Below are 18,551 nucleotides of genomic sequence, written 5' to 3' on the forward strand. Positions count from 1 at the left end.
GTAGGGCAAGTAAAAATCTTAACCACAGGCCCAATCGGCCCAGTAGAAAAAACCTTAGCGTTGAACCCTGCATGACCACAATAATTTTGGTGTTGCAATATACAGTGCATCACAAAAGCGAGTACACCCTTCAAATTTCGTAAAATATTTATTTATATATTTTAATAGGACAACACTGCAGAAATGACTCTCTGACAGAATGAAAAGTAGTCAGTGTAAAGTTTATATAGCAGTGTAATTTTATTGCCCCCTCAAAATAACTAAAATTACAGCCAATAATAGCTGAACCCCTGGCGACAAAAGAAGTCTGTGGCCTCTCCAAAATAAAGTCTTTAACCCAAATAACACATGTCCCAACTGACAGGCCAACCAATCAGTCCAGCACAGATTAGGGCTGGGCGATTAATCGAAAAGTAATTGAAATCAACCATGAGAAACTATAAATCGATCTAAACTTTCCAGGTAAATTTTTTCAATTACCTTCCCTACCATGTTTAGAGTCACCTGACCCTACTCTGTTAAGGTTGATTTATTCGTATTATATAATGATTTATTATATAACTCTAAAAATAAACTTCTGCCAAGCGCACGCGAACGGTTCGGCACAGCATTCGTATACCCACGCACCTCTCAAAAATATGTAAATACACGTCACGATGACACATAGCACAAGCTTTGTGATTGGTCGGTTTGGTAGCGGCAACGAGGGTGGACAGCGCGGAGAGCGGCGTTATAGGCAATGTGTGTTTTAATATTTTATTTATGTTGTAAAGTGTTTTAATAGTTGTTCAGAGTTGATGTTTAATTAAGAAAATCACAGACAGTAGATAGTGTGATTACTTCAATTATTTTCAAATCAAGCAATGCACCCTACATTCAAAAATCTCTGCAATATGTGAACATATATTCTGTACAAAACCTGTCAGTGGACTATGAGGGCAAAAACATAAAATAAATTAATGAAATTATCCTTTATTAGTTAAAACACTCAGTTTATTGAGATTTTGATTTTAGTCAGATCAAGCCCCACACTGCACCCAAAAAAAGATTTTGCCGTATATTCAACCTACTTATTTAAATTAAACTCAAACAACACAATTCTTGTGGGTTTTTTAATTGTTTTATGTTAAATCCACATTTAGTTAACCAATTTGTGTTGGGACATGAATGAATTGTGTGGAAACTCACCCAGATACAGGGAAGCGTTCTCCTTCTTCACATTGTCGTCCAGGTAAGTTGGTCCAAGCGTGTAAATGGGAGTGGATCCCATTCCCACGAGGATCTGAGCGCAGATAAACAGCGCCACATACAGGGCGTGCTCGCTTTCCTCCTGCTCCCGCTGGCATCTGGACAGTGTTGGCTTCTCCTGCCCGCTGGCGTTGGCACTGGCACTGGCACCGGCACAGAGCCCTTCTCCTCCTACTGTGCTGTTGAGCTCCTCCAGCTGATATGGCGGGGAGATGAAGTGAGGTAGGGAGAAGAGGGCGGCGCCCACCGCTATAAACACGCCCCCTACAGCCAGCCAGCGTGGCCTTTGACCCCGCCCACCGAAATAGCTGATGAAGACCACGACTATGAGGCTGCCGATGTCAAAACAGCTGACCAGCAGACCCGACTCCGAGCTCCGCAGGCTGTAGCGCTTCTCTGGAAAACACAAGGAATATGGAATGATTAGATGCTGGAGTAAAAAAGACGATGAGACTGAGAAGAGATTAAGATTAAGATTAAGATGACACTGTGATGAAGAGGGGAAGATTTTTATGTATGACACATGATTTCCAGCGACAAGCAATTAGTTGTCTGCACCAAAACTAGGGATGTTCTGATCAAGTTTTTCTGCCCTCGAGTCCGAGTCATTTGATTTTGGGTATCTACCGATAGCAAAACCCGATTCAATACTGCTATAATACATAAAAAAAGAATAAAGAAGAGTGAAGAAACAGATCCAGGATGTTCCTTATTTTTATTTAATTAACTTTATTTTAACATTCAACAACTCTGTTTACAAACAGAGCACTTCTGTGAGGTAGCTTAAACAATCAAGTAATAAAAAACATTAATTCTTCACATTTGGACTTTAGTGCAACAGTAAACATAAAAATCGAATACAAAAACAAATAGCACCTCAACTTAAAATACCCGGCAGGCAATCTAAAGTTAACATATTCACATAAAATATAACATATTCAGTTTGCTATGGCAATGTCGTCATTATCAACTTTATAATACCTCCAGACCGCTGACATACCCGCGATTTCTGCTTCAAGCTGCTTCAGTGTTCAACTTTGCCGGTCTTTAACCAATAGCGTCTCTGCAACAAAGTGATGTCATGCCAGACGCTTTGCTTTTTCTGTGTGAAGTCAAAAAAGAGGTCTAACTCTGTGTCACCGCATAACTATAGATGCGTTTTAAAATAATGAGAGTTTATAAATATATATTCGAGTCCTGATCGGGAGGTAACATCCGATTCCAATCGAGTCTAAAACCGCATGACCCCGATTTCCAATCACGTGATCGGATCTGGACATCCCTAACCAAATCCGGCACAACATGACAGAAACATTTAAATAGCAGCCACTGCACTCCCAACAAAATGGTGAAAGCTTTTAATCTAATTATTACCATTAAACCTCTTTAACATTATTAATTTGCTACTAAGTGACTGATATTGTTGGTTTGTCACAGTTCTGACTTTCATTTTCAAACAGTCTGCTGGTTACTTTATTTTCAACATATCAGGTTAACTATCTGCTGCTGCTTTCAGTAGTATGGCAATAAATGTCGAGTAAAATGATATTTAAACTCACATTGGGAGCATTTAACACTAAATAAAGCACATAATCTGTACCCGAGGTGATCTTTGTCACAGTAGTTTATGCTGTTGTTCTGCTGCAAAGTCGCAGAAATAAAAACAATTTCTAAAACAGAAATTTTGCACATCACTGTCATGGATGGTTAGGACAAAAACTACTTTTAACATATAAAAGAGTACTTTTATTGTGTTGCGGTGCCGCATCGGGTGTAAATAGGACAAGGTGTGAGAGATTAAGATGAGATGAAACTAGAGACTTTTTCCACCTAGTATTTACATGCAGAAATAAATGTTAAAATTTGTTTTGATCTATAAAAGGTCCACTAACATTTCCTAAAATTCTGCTAAATATATCGCCATTTAGAGTAGTAATTGTTTAGAAAATGATAAGTGGGTATAATTCTTTAAACCCTTCACTGGGAGTTTTACTGACAGGCGATCCAGCTAATCAAAAGGCTCATTTTCAGTGCCCTTTCAGCCATGTAATTCGACAGTCATCGCAGAAGAGTAAAATTGGTGACTGACATGAAAATGGTGAAAATGTGCTTGTTCTTTCTGAAATCGGTAGGCAATGCAGTTTTTCCTGGGTTACTTGTTCACTATTTTCCTGGGGAGTGCATAAATTGATAGGGGAGCACCATGGCTGATAGCAAAACCTTGTAGGACATAGCCAACTGGGGCAGGGTTTGGAAAGGGTCATTTGTGTTGCTTAAAAATTTATATAAAGTATTACTTTATAACTATAAACAATATAACTTTCTGTTTTTCAAATGTGCTATGTTAGTGCAAAAAAACAAACAAACAGGCTCTAAATAATATTTTTGTGTAATTTGAAAAAAAAGAAAAAGAAAAAAGAAACATCAGTAGCACACAGAAAAAAACTAATTTCATTGTAGTATCCAGAGGAACTGAGAATATTTAGGTGTCATAATTTTTTCCATTGCTGTAGATTTTTCGTTTGTCAAACGTGTAAATGCATGACATACAGAGTAATAATTGCTGCCCTTTTTTTTATTATAACTTGAGGAAGCTCAATCTCTAACAATACACACATATCTGAAACTGTTACAATATAAGTGGTTGATGAGGATTTACATAATTCCGGTTTTATTGCATAAATATAATGAAAATATTCCAGATACTTGCTTGAGATGCAGTGACCTTAAAGGAATGCTGTATCACTGTTCATGGAAATGTAAAGGCATACAGAACTTTTAGAAAGAAATGATGGAAAAGATTCTTGAGGTTAATAATATACCAATGAGTTATTTTTTTTTTCATTTATATCCCAAAGAGATCAAGTTAATAAGAAACAGGGCATATATTTATGAATATATGTGTTCTGCAAGTGAAACGGCTTATTTCTTTGAATTGGAAAAGTATACATGCACCAAATATAGGCCGTTGGCTGAAAGAGATGGTATGTCAATAAAAAAATAACTTGTATATTAAGAAATAAATACAGAATTTTTTATAAACTTTGGGGACCTTTTGTGTTGTTTTTAAAAGGTGGTGGATTTGGAAATGTTTTACAAGATTAGTAAAAGAGGTGATATTGTATTTTGATGTATTTTGACTGTTTGTTTATTTGTTTGCTTGTTAGTTTTGGTTATATCTGGCACATGGAATGTGTATGTACATGTTAAAATATGGTAATACGGATTGGAAGGGGAAAAAAATTTATAACTTAAAAAAATAGTTGAAACCTGACAATCATGAAATTATGATAAGTTAAGAAAATAAGTTAAAGTAAATGTAAAAAAAATTGTTGTCATGACTGTCATTTTTTTTACAGTTTTCAAAAAGACAAATATATGGAAAGTAATGAGAATGGAAAATGATAAAGAACATCACAGATTGTGATGAGAAAAAGAAGAAAGACGATTGAGAAAACAGGCTGGAATGGGATGAAAAAGAGACTAACATTAGAGAGAAAACAGCGGGATGAGACAAGATGAGGCTGGAATGTTCCTAAAATGTTACTGAGAATAAAATGTAAATGACATGCAGATTAAGGCAATGTGTTTTGAAAGGAGAGCATTTTGAGATGATGCTGAAAGATTAGTAAGAGATGACAGTCACAGACATGTTGAAGGGAATTCTGCCAGTTGTCAGGTGTGTTTGTTTACCTATGGTGGTGATGACGCTGCTGAGATACCCGGACACCATCAGAGACTGGATGAAGGTGAGGTAACACATGCAGAACAAGAAGCAGCGCGAGTCCGCCAGGATCCCGTCCACATAGCGCCTCAATGGCAGCCGCGGCAGCCGGAACCTCAATACCCCCTCCGGCTCACGAGACTCGGTTCTGACAGGTGAGCCGCACCGGGCTGAGCTGTGCGGGGCAGGCAGCAGAGTCTGATCCGCATCCCGCTCCGGAGTCTGGCTTTCGCTGAGCACCGGGAGGCTTTTAGACTTTAAACCCTGAGTTGATTCTTCACACAAATACGGGAACGGTTTAACAGGCGCGAGTCCCCCTCCCCCCGCGTCCACACCGGCACCGGATGCCATCCTGACGGGCAGCGAGAGCTAAAACACAGACGCGCACGGGCACACCAACATAACAGACTACACAAGATAAACCAGCCGCGGCTTATCTGACAGTCCGCTTCCCTTCTGGAGGAAAACACGGGCCTATGAAAACTAACGCCCTCTGATAAGGGTCCGCACCGGCTCCACGACCCGTTTATAAGCGTGAAAGAAACACAAGCATTTCAACAAAACAACAACACCCTATCAGATACCCATAAACAGATATGACTAAATATCAGCAGGCTCTTTGTTTGTTCACAGCACCATTTTCGTTTTAATTCGACACATATTCACCAGAACAACGCACCGAATCGACGGTCGACCTGCCGCCGGGGTCTCTGCGCCGATACCGCAGCGCTCGGCCGCTTCACACACGCGCATTCTGTCCCGTTATCGGTGCCAGATTAATAACAAACCCGATTAATTCCATCAGCGCCGTTAAGCGGTAATCGACGGCCTCCCTCTGTCTGCGCCTCCGACACAGCATCAGATCCTCGCCGTGTGATCTAATTAAACACCGCTGTCCTTGGACGGAAAGGGTAGAACGGACTGTCCGTTATTCACGGTATCGCTGTAAGCAGCATCGCCTCCAAGCGCACTCGGTCTGTACCGCAGCGGAGCAAGTAAATAAACCTCTACTTCCGGTTCACAATCTGCGGCTGCACTGCACGACCCCACTGTGTATTTAACTCGATCGATTGCAAATAGTTTTCTTCACAAACCAAACTTATTCTAAACAAATAACTAAAATGAATTTAAATCACCATCTTATAATGCAAAATCACACTAAAAACAAGTGTTAAAAACATCTTTCTTGATGACTATAACAATGCCCCCTACTGTCAAAAAAACAAAATCATTTTAGAAATCAAAATAATACGCATTTTATTGACTTTGAAAGTTCCCTATTATATGCTCATGTTTTTAGATTTCATACATGACATTCTTTAGACATGAAACATATTTATAAAACGTTTATAATAATAATTATAAACACCAATGAGTGATTCTAGTTATTAGACTACCAAGTCAGTAAATGATTAACCTTTATATTACATTTATTTACATGTTATTATTAGACACATTTATTCATGAAATAACTTGATCATTGGTGACTGAATGGCATAAACAATTGAATATTGCATCAGTATGTGTTTAAATATACAATTGAAGTCAGACTTATTAGCCCCCCATAATTAATTGCCCCCGTTTTTTTCTTTCCCAATTTCTGTTTAACAGAGATTTTATTCAACACATTTATAAACATAATAGTTTTAATAACTCATCTATAATAACTGATTTATTTTATCTTTGCCATGATGACAGTAAATAATATTTGATTAAATATTTTTCAAGACACTTCTATACAGCTTAAAGTGACATTTAAAGGCTTAACTAGGTTAATTAGGGTAACTAGCCAGGTTAGGGTAACTACTGTACAACGTTGGTTTGTTCTGTAGACTATAGAAAAAATAGCTTAAAATGGGTATTAAAAATTTTTAAACAGCTTTTATTCTAGCCAAAATAAAACAAATAAGACTTTCTCCAGAAGAAAAACATATTATCAGATATACTGTGAAAATTGCTATGCTCTGTTAAACATCCTTTGGGAAATAAAAAAAAAAAATAAAAATCAAAGAGGGTCTAATAATTCTGACTTCAACTGTACATGTTCAATAATGTTCATGTCTGGTGACTGGGCTGGCCAATCCTGGAGCACCTTGACCTTTCTTCTGGTTTGTAATGTAATGGGCAGCACAAATGTCTTGATACCTCAGGCTGTTGATGTAGCCATCCACTCTGCAAATCTCTCACACACACCCATACTGAATGTAACCCCAAACCATGATTTTTCCTTGACCAAACTTGACTGATTTCTAAGAAAATTGAGTCCATGCAGGTTCCAATAGGTCTTCTGCAGTATTTGTGATGATTGGGATGCAGTTCTACAGATAATTCACCTGAAAAATCTACCTTCTGCCACTTTTCCATATGATCAACTAGAAGTCAAGCTATTATTTGTTGCTCTTAGAACTGGGATCAACGACTAGACTTTTGTCAGGTAGCATATTAGGTTTGTCATATTAGCAGCCAACGACTATCAAAGTACAACATTGTTTATAGTCAATTAAATAGTGCTAATGCTGTTTTGAGTCATACTTGCATGCGGTTTCAGACCCAATATTTAAAATAGCATGGTAAACAATATAAGGGACCAGGTCATTAGTTGTCAGTATTCAAAAATGAACGAATGTGTGAATTTAAAACCAACTTTAGCTCAACCTTAAATGGTTTGTATCTAAAAGAATTGAATGAATAAAAATACCCAAAATGTTTCCTCTTTATTTTTTATTTACAATAACAATTATATAAAATATTGACAAATATTGTTTAAAAAAAATGTTTAATATTGATCAAGCAAATTCATCTCAGTCCACTGTGAACATTTTATTAGACACTGTGGGTAACTATTGTGCAGAGCAAAAAACAAATCACAAATTGCTCTTCCACTTCTTCTCATCTGAGCCTTCAGCTGAAAGAAAACAGAAATAATGTTAATAAAGACAATTTAACATCTCTAAAATGTCTGTGAAAAGAAGAGCATTGATGTGGGCAAACACGCATATACAGTCATCTTTACACAGCCAAATTAAGCAGGTCTGTGTCTTCTCAGACTTCAGTGTAAAGATAAAATTCTGCATTAAACGGTTTTGTTTAAATACACATTTATGAAAATGTAATGCCGCTTCAGTCGTGGTTTCTGTGCTTTGCACAGATGCTTATAAAGACACACTGACACACATACCCAGGCATATTTTTCCATCCTTCAGCAGTTTCCTTAAATGGTGCAACAAGTTAAACTCTGCTGCTCTGTGCAGGTGTTCAGGAGTCTCCTAAAACGAAAGCAACATGAAAAAAACACACAGTCAAAAACAATCGCAGATAACACACCAGAGATAATAACCTTGAAAGTTATTAGTCTAATAAGTTATAAGTCTAACAACTTCAACTTTCGATGAGTAAATAATGAGATGATTAAAGTAATAAGATCTAATCTTGCTGTGGGTTCTAAAACATTTTCCTATAAAGCACAAACTTGTTTTTTTGTGAAACTACATTTTTCTGAATGCTGAATTTTGTGCTGGTAACTTGTGCTGGTAGATTGCTTACCATGGATAAAAGAAAAATGACACTAAAAATGTGGTAGGAAGTCTAAATGTGACATTCATTGAGTCTTTAACTCAAATATTTTGTTCAATAAAACTGAATCACTTAGAAATGAATCAGGTGACTCTTTATGAATAGAATATTGAATCATTCACTCAAAAAACTAAAATGTAACTCACTCCAACTAAGCGAATCATGTGACTTGCGAGCTAAGTGTGAGATGCGTGCAAACTGCTCAATTCATGCAAATCGCATCATTCACGCCGCCTCATTCACGCGAGTACCACCGCAGCATGTCTATTCACTTCTTTGCATTGACTTAACATGTAAATCACTTGAGCTAGACGCTTCATTCGTATCTGGTGTGAACGCACCATAATGCTGTGTTCCCACCATATGCAGCTTGCGCAAATAAATTGTGCTATTCGCTATTCGTTTACTTGCTTTATTCGCGAGTCAAATTCACTTCACTATAGACGCGGACTCTTCTGTCTGCCTGGTGACTTTAGTTTTGTTGCTAAATGGCTATCATGGATTTTTCTGAGAGAGTAGCTGTGCTTAAGGAAGGGTGAAAAATAGCATATATACGTTCGGCGCCGTGTCTAAGTCCACTAGATACTTTCAGAGGTGCACCCAGCTCTGTGAGTTTATAAACTCCTCCAGAAGCTATACCTGGATGATGGAAGCTTTCAGCAGTGCTTCTGACCGAACCGAGTCCAGTTTGGTGCTACCTCATAATCACGCTCCAACAAGAGCAAGCTCCTGATTGGTTAATGTGGCGCGAATGTCCACTAAAGTTTAGATTTTCAAACTTAAATGTCATATCCACAAAATGCTAAATTCACATCGCTTTGTGCCGTCTCATTCGTGCTAACCGCACCACAGGATGTCTATTCACGTCTTTGCATTAACTTAACATGTAAATCACTTGCGCTCGTTGCTTCATCTGCATCTGGTGTGAACACACCATAAGAGCTTGCTTAGCTGGTTCAGGTGTGTTTAATTGGTGTCAGAGCTAAACTCTCCAGGACACCAGCCCTCCAGGACCGAGTTTCGACACCCCTGTTCTTGAGGTATGACAGTCACAAACACACTAAAATGGAATTGAATAATAAAGTCTAAATAACATTATACTGTGATCATTTAGAAAGACTAGAAACCTTGTACACCACTTTGACCAGTTCGCTGGAGGTGAATGCGGTGCCGCTGTTCTCCAGCAGAACGTTCAGGATCTGCTGTTCTCTTGCATTTCGGTGGATTATATACTCCTGGATCTTAGAACCTGCATCGTGAACCACCGGCCCATGACCTGACACAAACAACACACACAGATATACACACACACAAAAAACATTAAGAGTAAATTTGAAGCCCTAGGCTAGGGAAAGTGGTAGAGAGTAAAATAATAGAATTGGGATTGGGACTTAGTTGCACTACAAATATAATGCACAAAGCACTCTGGGAAAAAGTGACAAACTCACCTGGATATATGAGGTCTGCCTTAATGCTGAGGAGCTTCTGCAATGACTTCATGTAATCATGGAGGTCCTCGAACACAGCCGTGCCCTCACCTAGTATACAGTCACCTGAAAACACTGCCTGTTCCTCCTCCAGGAGCAATGCCATGTGATCATCTGTGTGTCCCGGTGTAAACAGCACACTACATGCACAGAAAATATTGGAAAAAAGATCAGAAAATATCTGAATATACAAACGTAAACACTCATACAGTTAATGACAAAATGATTTTTGAAATTTTTTAAAATATTTTCCAAATGGTGTTTAACAGAGCAAGGAATTTTTCACAGTATTTCCAATAATATTTTTTTTTCTGATTTCAGCTAGAATTAAAGCGGTTTTCATTTTTTGAAAAGCATTTTAAGGTCAATATTATTATCAATATTTTTATTTTGACTACAGAACAAACCCCTGTTATACAATGACTTGCCTAATTACCCTAACTTGCCTTATTAACCTGGTTATGCCAGGTTAATTAAAACATAAAACATAGATGTTTTCATGTATTCATGCTGGAATAGTTGGTGGTTCATTCTGCTGTGGCGACTTCTGAAATAGAGGCTAAGCTGAAGGAAAATGAATGAATGCACAAAAGAATGAATGAGAGTTAATTTGATAAAAAAAGCCTTCTGCTGTCATTAAAACCAGGACAGTCCAGTAGAATGTGTTTTACTGAAAGAGGAATTGTACAGTACAAACACTGAGTGAGGTCTTCACCTTTAGGCAAAAAACCATGAATTATTCTTGTTTATACAACAGTTCTGTCTGGTTCTTAAATCTGATTGGCTGATAGGTGTGCAATATTGTGCCAGTAACAGCACTTGACCAGCCTCTTTATCTTTCACCCTTGTGTATTACTCCACCCACGTACAGCGACAAGCAGAGGACACTTTACAGTTTGACAAATATTCCTGCTGTTGGGCAACATAATGTACTTTTGAGGCTTTTTTAGTTGAGCATGTAGTTGTATAGATTGCAACTATGCAGTTTATTTATAAGGATAGTGCTTATTTTAAATTATTTATAATTTCTAAGAGACAGCGTGTCGGCGGCCATTAGCATGCCATACTGAACAGAACAAAGACTTTTGACGTTGTCTATCCACAAGATGGTGACGGGATCTCCTCAGGAATGTATGTTATGTTGACAGAAAGAAAGAAGAAATGCCCTTATGTGTTTAGCATTTTTCCTTATCGCAAACACAACAGCAATCTGGTAGTGATTGTGCTGCTTTTTTTTCGGGATTAATTATTGTGATATCCCGATTGCAACAGAGACATACTGTAGACTGTAAGGAGATCTTTGTAGACGGATGATATTTTATGTCACATTCTGCCTTATAATCTTAAAATGTCAGTAAAATCTCCTGTTTTGTCAACACTTTAGACATTACGCTAGAGAAACATTCAAACATTAACTCTAAAGTGTCGTTGGTAAATTAGGAATAACTTCTGCTGTTCTGACGTCAGCTAAAGATGTAATTCCTCATACAAAAGGGCTTTAGACTCTCTGTGTTTGATCTCTTTTTTATACACACCATTGTGCTGTTGTATAAACGCAATATCACACTCGTAGCAGTACAATTTGGCTGTGTATGGATATTTGGTATGTTTACCGTAATGTGGCCCCTTCCGTCTGTATTACATCTCCGTCATTTAGATATGAATATTTCTTCTTATCGTCTCCAATGATCTCTTCCTGTGGAGGACAGCGAGGCAGTTTACTGACCCTCAGCTCTGCATCTGCACAAGACATACAGGAAATGGGTTTCTCATAGACAGAAAAAAAAAATCAAACATAATAAGAATACTTGTAATAATTATGCATGATAAGATATATTTATTTACTTGTTTAGAGATTTCCTAATGTTTTTTTCATTGATTTATTTAGTTGCTTAAGTAAATGTTTGTAAATGTATGTTTTTATTTACATTAGTTTCAGTTATATTATTACATAATATGCAAACATTTGGAACATTTGTGTACAATACAATTTGCAGAGTAACTTTTTTTCCTTAAGTGGATGCATTATGAGACCTACTGTAGCTTTAACAAACAAGTGGCTCTAATTAGATTTACAAGTAAACTTAAAATAAAAGTGAACAATTTTGATAATAATAAGCGATAAAAAATAAAAATAAAAATGGATAGGTTTTCAGCTCATACACTCCCAAAACCATTCCATATTAATCTGCATATATATATTTTTTTTACAAAATCGCTGCTGATAAAACCTGGTCGCAAAGTCTTACCTATTGCACTTTATAATACCTTTGCATGGCAATGTATTTTTTAAAACATTTGTTTTCTCTAAACATTTCTGAATAATAAAGCAATGCACCAAAAAAAAAAAAATCTAGGGCTGCACGATATTGGAAAAAATGGACATTGTGATATTTTGTTTTTCTGCAATATACATTGTGATATGAATATAATTTCACAAAAGATGACCTAAATAACTCTATGTATTCTTGCCCTACAGCCTTTGAAAACTCACTAGAACATCTTTTATACCCCAAAACCTTGAAACCACATTAGGGCACTATTCTTGCCCCAAAAGCAATGATCTCAAACTCAATTCCTGGAGGGCTGCAGCTCTGCAGTTTTGCTCCAACCCAGATCAAACACAGCTGATATAACTAATTAAGGTGTTTATAACTCTTTTGAACACCTAGATTGTTTGAATCAGCTGTCTTTGACAGGGTTGGAGCAAAACTGTGCAGAGCTGTGGCCCTTCAGGAATTGAGTTTGAGACCTATGTAAAACAACGAAGATAATTGTTTTAACTGTTTTGTGTTTTATGGTTTTCTGTGGAGTCTAAGAACATAAATTCAACATTAATCAAAAACCATTTTATTTTCTTCATTGTAAAAATTAAATACAATTTAATCTTTGTTAAATCTCTAAAACTTTATATTAACTTGATATCTTAGTCACAGTTCCTTAAAACACATCCAAATGGAAATTTTTCTCTCTATTGGGGTTAAAATTTGCGATGACTCCACAAATCATGTTCTGAAATGTGGTTCCTGGTCACTGTAATCACAACTCAACATTGCAGATCTTGCGATGTCACTATTTCATATTTGCACATTGCGATATCGATGCTAAAGCGATATGTTGTGCAGCCCTAGTAGAATCCCTTTTATTATACCAATTACAATAACAATTTTTGTATCTTATGTCAATATCATTAATAAAAACCATTAAAGCAACAACATTAGACACTGTCAGATTTTGGTGGTTTATGAGTAGGGCTGGGCGATTTGGCCTAAAATGAAAATATCGATTAATTGAACATTTTAACTTGATTACGATTAATGAACAATTATTTTATTTATTTATTTATTTATTTATTTATTTTGGCCTTATAGTTCACTGACAAGGTTTATAAGCCGCCTAAAGGCATCTTTGGCACAGCTTCCAATCATCATCAATGTAGTGCAAAGTAAGGCTCAAGAATGGGTCCATCGTCCTACTTGACCAGAGATCAGATGTGGCTGCAAAGTGGCCGCGGAAATAGAAATCAGCCACAGCCTTTAACAGAGCAGGTTAACATAGGGAATTTGACATTTCAATTAATCGACCAGCCCTATTTATGAGCACTCTCCATAGGTGTGTAATGTATTTTATATTGTTAAACCTCCGTTATATATAGCTCTACCCCACCCATAAACCCAAATTGGAGCAAAGTTGGTTTTACATTTTGCACATTTAATTTCAGAAAAGTATTTTTTGAAACAATAAATAGGGAAATTCAAACAGCAGCCAATGACTATTAAAGTACAGCATTGTTCACAGTCAATTAAATGGTGCTGATGTTGTTTTGAAGTCATACTTGCATGTGATCTCAGACTTATTATTTAAAGTAGTGTTTTAAAAAATGTAGGTAGTGTGTCACAAGTTGTCACTCTTCAAAAATATATAAATGTGGGAATACATAAACCAAAGAACATAGCGGTATGGTTTTTCCAGGTTCTTATTTGTCAGGACAAGTTTTAAATGTTAGTAAAGCTGTTAAATATTTATAATAATTTCTACTGATATGTACAGGAAACGTCAAAAGTTATATGCTGGTGAGAAAGTTTTATTTGTGTCCGGAGCAGGTTAGGTTAAGCCTCCGTAGAACTTATTGTGCTCCTCTTTGGTATAATTAAAAAAGAGAGTCTCCATAAGCTGCATGTTTGCATGCAATGATTGTATGAGGATTCTTCTTAAAAAACATAAATGGTGTAGTGCAAATGAACTATTTTGTAAGGTAGGAGTTCGATTATTTTTTTCTTTTATGAGAAATTTGATCAATAAGTTTATCTGTCAATTTGAAAATTCTCAGAATAGCATTTTAATGTTGTTGATAAATCTTAGGCTTGCGTTTTCTGTCACCTTAAATGAAATATTGGCATAACTGTCTTTTTTTTAAGGTATATTGTGTGGTTTGTATTGTTTTGTCTGTCTTTTGTACTATTGGTCCTGGTGTCTGCACTGTAAAACCCAATAAGTTAAGGTAACTCAAACCGTTTGAGGAAACTGATTGCAACAAATCATTTAGGTTCAAAAACTAATCCTAATGAGTACTGTGAACATAATCTATTAGAGTAAACAAAGCAATTTGAGCACAGTAAAACCCAATAAATGAAGAGAATTCAAACCAACAGAGTACTGTAAAACCCATCAAGCTAAGGCAACTCAAACTGTTTGAGGAAACCGATTGCTACAAACCATTTGAGTAAAACAGCTAATCTATATAAGCACTGTGAACTTGCTCCATTTAAGTTGAAGTACTGAGGTATTTAACTCATTACTTTCAAAACTCTTTTCAAATGTGTAGAATTAACTTTCAGTCAATCTTAAGTTAACTACACTCATTTCATTTGATAAAGTTGAATATTTGGTTTTACACTGTGGAATTAAGAGAATATAAAACCAGCTTTACCCTAATTAAACCCAACGCTCACAGGAAACCTGTGGCAATTCTTGAACGTGAAAAGAGCAACAGAGTACAATTACAAAGTATCTCCTCGTAAACCACCTCAATACAAACGTGTATCCTCGTAACCCAGTACACACACACAATAGTCACCTGTGTTGAAGTGTGCGAGTATGTCCTGCACTCCTCCAGTGTGGTCGTGATGCCAGTGTGTGACTATGATGTGTTGTATTGAAGTGTCGTGCTGTTTCAGAGCCTCGCGAAGACAGACGATATACTCCGGTACCGCGCGCTCACCTGCGTCAATTAACACTCGCCTGACAAACACAAACACACACACACACACACACACACACACACACACACACACACACACACACACACACACACACACAAGTTGGTTTTATATTCGCAAGATTGGTTTTTCTCCAATTCTAAATCGGGAAATTACATTAGCAGCCAATGACTATCAGTGCAACACTGTTTACCATCAATTAAATAGCGCGAATGTTGAAGTCATATTTACTCGCGAGTTCATATTTAAAGTAACGTGATAAACAATATAGAGCGTGTCAAGTCCAGAAATGTGCGAATATAAAATCAACTTTACCTCAACACACACACACACACAATAAACAGTCACATAACATAACAGTTAAATAAGTTGTACATGGCAAATGGATTCTACTTGTCAGAGAGGGTTGTAACGTTACCTTCTGCCCGTGCCCACCAGGTATGTGTTGGTGCCCTGCAGTGTCATTGGCCCCGGGTTACATCCCAAAACCCGCACCACTCGCGCTGACAGCTGCTCGATACGAGGAATCACCGCAGACATTTCACTCCGGGCGCAGACAGACGGAGGACGGACTTTAAGTGACCGCTGAAACCCTCCAGAACCAGCAGGACAGGTCAGACTTCACACTGACAGCACTGTGTTTGGACTGAGACAGAAACTTCCTGTTCAAAAGTCACTCTTTACAAAATAAAAGTCCCTGATGTTTATGATTTTTTTTATGTAGTGAGGACAATATGGCAGTGTACATGTAGTGTTTATTTCAGCATGCATGTATTTTTGTTGTTGTTTTGATCTGCAAACTACTCATTACATTTCTTCTAAATTTAAAATGAATATGTGGTTATTTAGAACTTTTGTTTTTGCATAATACAGATAATATAACAAAAATGGTGGCATGTTTTCAAGTGTATGTGCATTTTTAGAACTCACAATATATTTTTTTACTTTAAAAAAATCATTTTTAATAGAAAAATTATTTTTATACTCTTCATTTTTAACACTCCCAAAATGTTAAAACTCTTTACTCTGACCAACTATTTTTGACTAAAGCTCTGAATGCTCTAAATGGCAATATTTTATATTTTTTATTGAAAATCTGGAACCAATTGTGGTCCCACTATATTAATATTAAGTGGCCAGAACTACTGTGTATTTACATAAAAATATATATACATTGTACTTAACGTGTTCATAATGTATTGCAGAACACTTCTAGTGCTCTTGAGGTAGGATACGGATAGGTTTAGGGACAGGTTTGGTGGTATGGGTAGATTTAAGGCTGGGTTAAAATGTAAGGGATGGTCAACAGTGTATTTATAAATGTGATTAAAAAATACTTACAGATGTAATTACAGGTATTTAATAAAGCATAAGTACATTGTAAAAAACATGTATTTACACAATAAATGCACTGTAACAAATTATTAATTTCACTGTAAGTACATATTAGTTAAGGCCACTTGATATAAAGTGGGACCCAAATCTTTATCATACCAGTATTAAAATATAATAAACAAAATAAAATATTTTTCTTAAACCCGTAGCTAATATGTTAATCCCAGAATAATATATATCAGCAGTTTTTTTGCTTTTTATATATTTGCTGTATATACTTGCTGTAATAAAATAAAATTTATTTTTATTTTTTTATTTTAAAAAGATTTACTTTTTATCACATGGAAGAAATTGACTTGGATTTAAATCATTTGCCTCATATTTTTATGGCAAATGTGTATGTGTTCAATACATTATATGATATCATAATGCAGTATTTCTGTCATAAAAAAACCAGTTCTATTAAAAGACAGATTTCTAGACTTTTTCTAAAGATAAGATTTTTATCATACCGGACTTACAGATACTTAAACCCATACTTAATAAATACAGTGCTCAGCATAATTAACTTACAAAGACCAAAACGAAGAAGGTTTTTGCTATAATTGTAGTTAGTTTCAGTTAGTTTTGTATGTACACAATACAGTTTCAGTTATAGTTCTGTTTTTTTTAACTCTGGTTTTTATTTTTATTTCAGTTAGAGAGTATTATTTAAAATTTTAGTTTTCGTTTTTTCATTCGTTTTCGTTAACTATAACAACCTTGTTGCTGATTAAACATTAGCTTCAACCTCATCAGACATTTAGCACTGAAGTGACAACACATCAGACAATTACACTCTTTTACACACATTTGTGAATCAACTCTCTTACCTGTTTCAGAGATGACAGGAATAAAGGACACAGAAGATGATCGACTGCTATTGTACCAAACATCAAGATGGCTGATGGTGAGGTTTTCAAAACAGGAAGTTTCTATAAATGTGTGTGGAATGAAAGTTTCACAATAGCTTAGTTCACTACTGGACTAATGTTAGCTAGGTGTAACACGTTTAGCATGATAATATTATGCATTTCACTTTAAGACATTAATGTTTAAGGCTTAAATCTTCATTTCATGAGCAAAATTTGGATGATAATGTTAGAATTTGGTGAAAATCAAATGAAAGTGTGGATCATCCAGCCTTGTATCAGGTGTTCAGGCTGCTGATGGTGGAATGCTGTGAGGATTTTTTTCACTTTGAGCTCTTAAGTACCAAATCGGCATCATTTAAGTCACAGACTTCCTATTGTGACTGAGCATGTCCATTTCTTTATGAGCACAGTAAACCCATCTCATGAAGGTGACTTCCAGCAGGATAATCAGCCATATCACAAACATGGCATCAGTAAGAATACTAATAGATGACTATTTTATTTATTTAGACATGGACATCACAATTACACCAGACAACCAAATGCATTTGTTTATGAGTTTAGCTGACTTGCTAATTCTCAACACCTGTCCACGAAAAGCTTGACATGAAACGAAAATAAAATAGATCCATCTACACTATTATAAACATTAAAGCACATTATAAATACACAAACGTTATAATTCTTTACATAAAATTGCTATTGCTAGGTTTTTTGTGACAGTTTTTTGTGCACTTACCTTTTAACACATACAACTTAGTGCTGTGCAAGTATTTTGCACACTTTTTGTTAAAAACTTTGTGTTGTGCACACCCCTTTTGAGAACAACAATTTTGTTTTTGCACATTAACTTTTGTTGGCCAAAATGATAGTGTAGTGAATGCACTTTTTTGGCTCGGCACTGTTTTTTATTTTATTTTATTATTGAATTTTTTTTAATAATATTTCACAATAATATTTTAAGCCAGAAAGTTTTTTTTTTAAACATTTTTTATTGCATCTCTGTCTTGTCATTCATGCTCTCATCCTTCTCCTTTTGCTTCTCCTCCTC

General features: G+C 36.1%; 3 protein-coding genes across 4 annotated transcripts in view; all 3 read right to left on the reverse strand.

Annotated features, from left to right (window-relative positions):
• Window positions 1–5,945, reverse strand: part of slco5a1a (solute carrier organic anion transporter family member 5A1a) — a 28,114-nt gene extending 22,169 nt beyond the window's left edge. Inside the window, exons 1-2 of the mRNA XM_073920376.1 lie at window positions 4,942–5,945; window positions 1,189–1,644 (exon numbers count right to left, since the gene is read on the reverse strand). Of these exons, the coding sequence (XP_073776477.1) occupies window positions 1,189–1,644; window positions 4,942–5,323 (838 nt within the window). The 5' untranslated portion in view covers window positions 5,324–5,945. The remainder of the gene's footprint in view (window positions 1–1,188; window positions 1,645–4,941) is intronic.
• A 1,733-nt stretch (window positions 5,946–7,678) lies between these two features.
• On the reverse strand, window positions 7,679–15,876 carry lactb2 (lactamase, beta 2). Its single transcript, NM_212884.1, is given in 7 exon segments — window positions 7,679–7,877; window positions 8,151–8,238; window positions 9,673–9,821; window positions 9,994–10,172; window positions 11,646–11,772; window positions 15,110–15,273; window positions 15,670–15,876. Coding segments are annotated over 7 exon segments (870 nt in total). The 5' UTR covers window positions 15,792–15,876; the 3' UTR covers window positions 7,679–7,836.
• Window positions 15,877–18,481: 2,605 nt separating this feature from the next.
• LOC137489752 (uncharacterized) overlaps window positions 18,482–18,551 on the reverse strand; it is a 2,192-nt gene continuing 2,122 nt past the window's right edge. For both annotated transcript variants that reach the window (XM_073929073.1, XM_068217782.2), the window contains one exon: window positions 18,482–18,551. This exon is cut by the window's right edge and continues 578 nt beyond it. In XM_073929073.1, coding sequence (XP_073785174.1) covers window positions 18,515–18,551 — 37 coding nt within the window. In that variant the 3' untranslated portion in view covers window positions 18,482–18,514.

Source organism: Danio rerio, chromosome 2 (assembly GCF_049306965.1).
Source record: "Danio rerio strain Tuebingen ecotype United States chromosome 2, GRCz12tu, whole genome shotgun sequence".
Classification (NCBI taxonomy): Eukaryota; Metazoa; Chordata; class Actinopteri; order Cypriniformes; family Danionidae; genus Danio; species Danio rerio.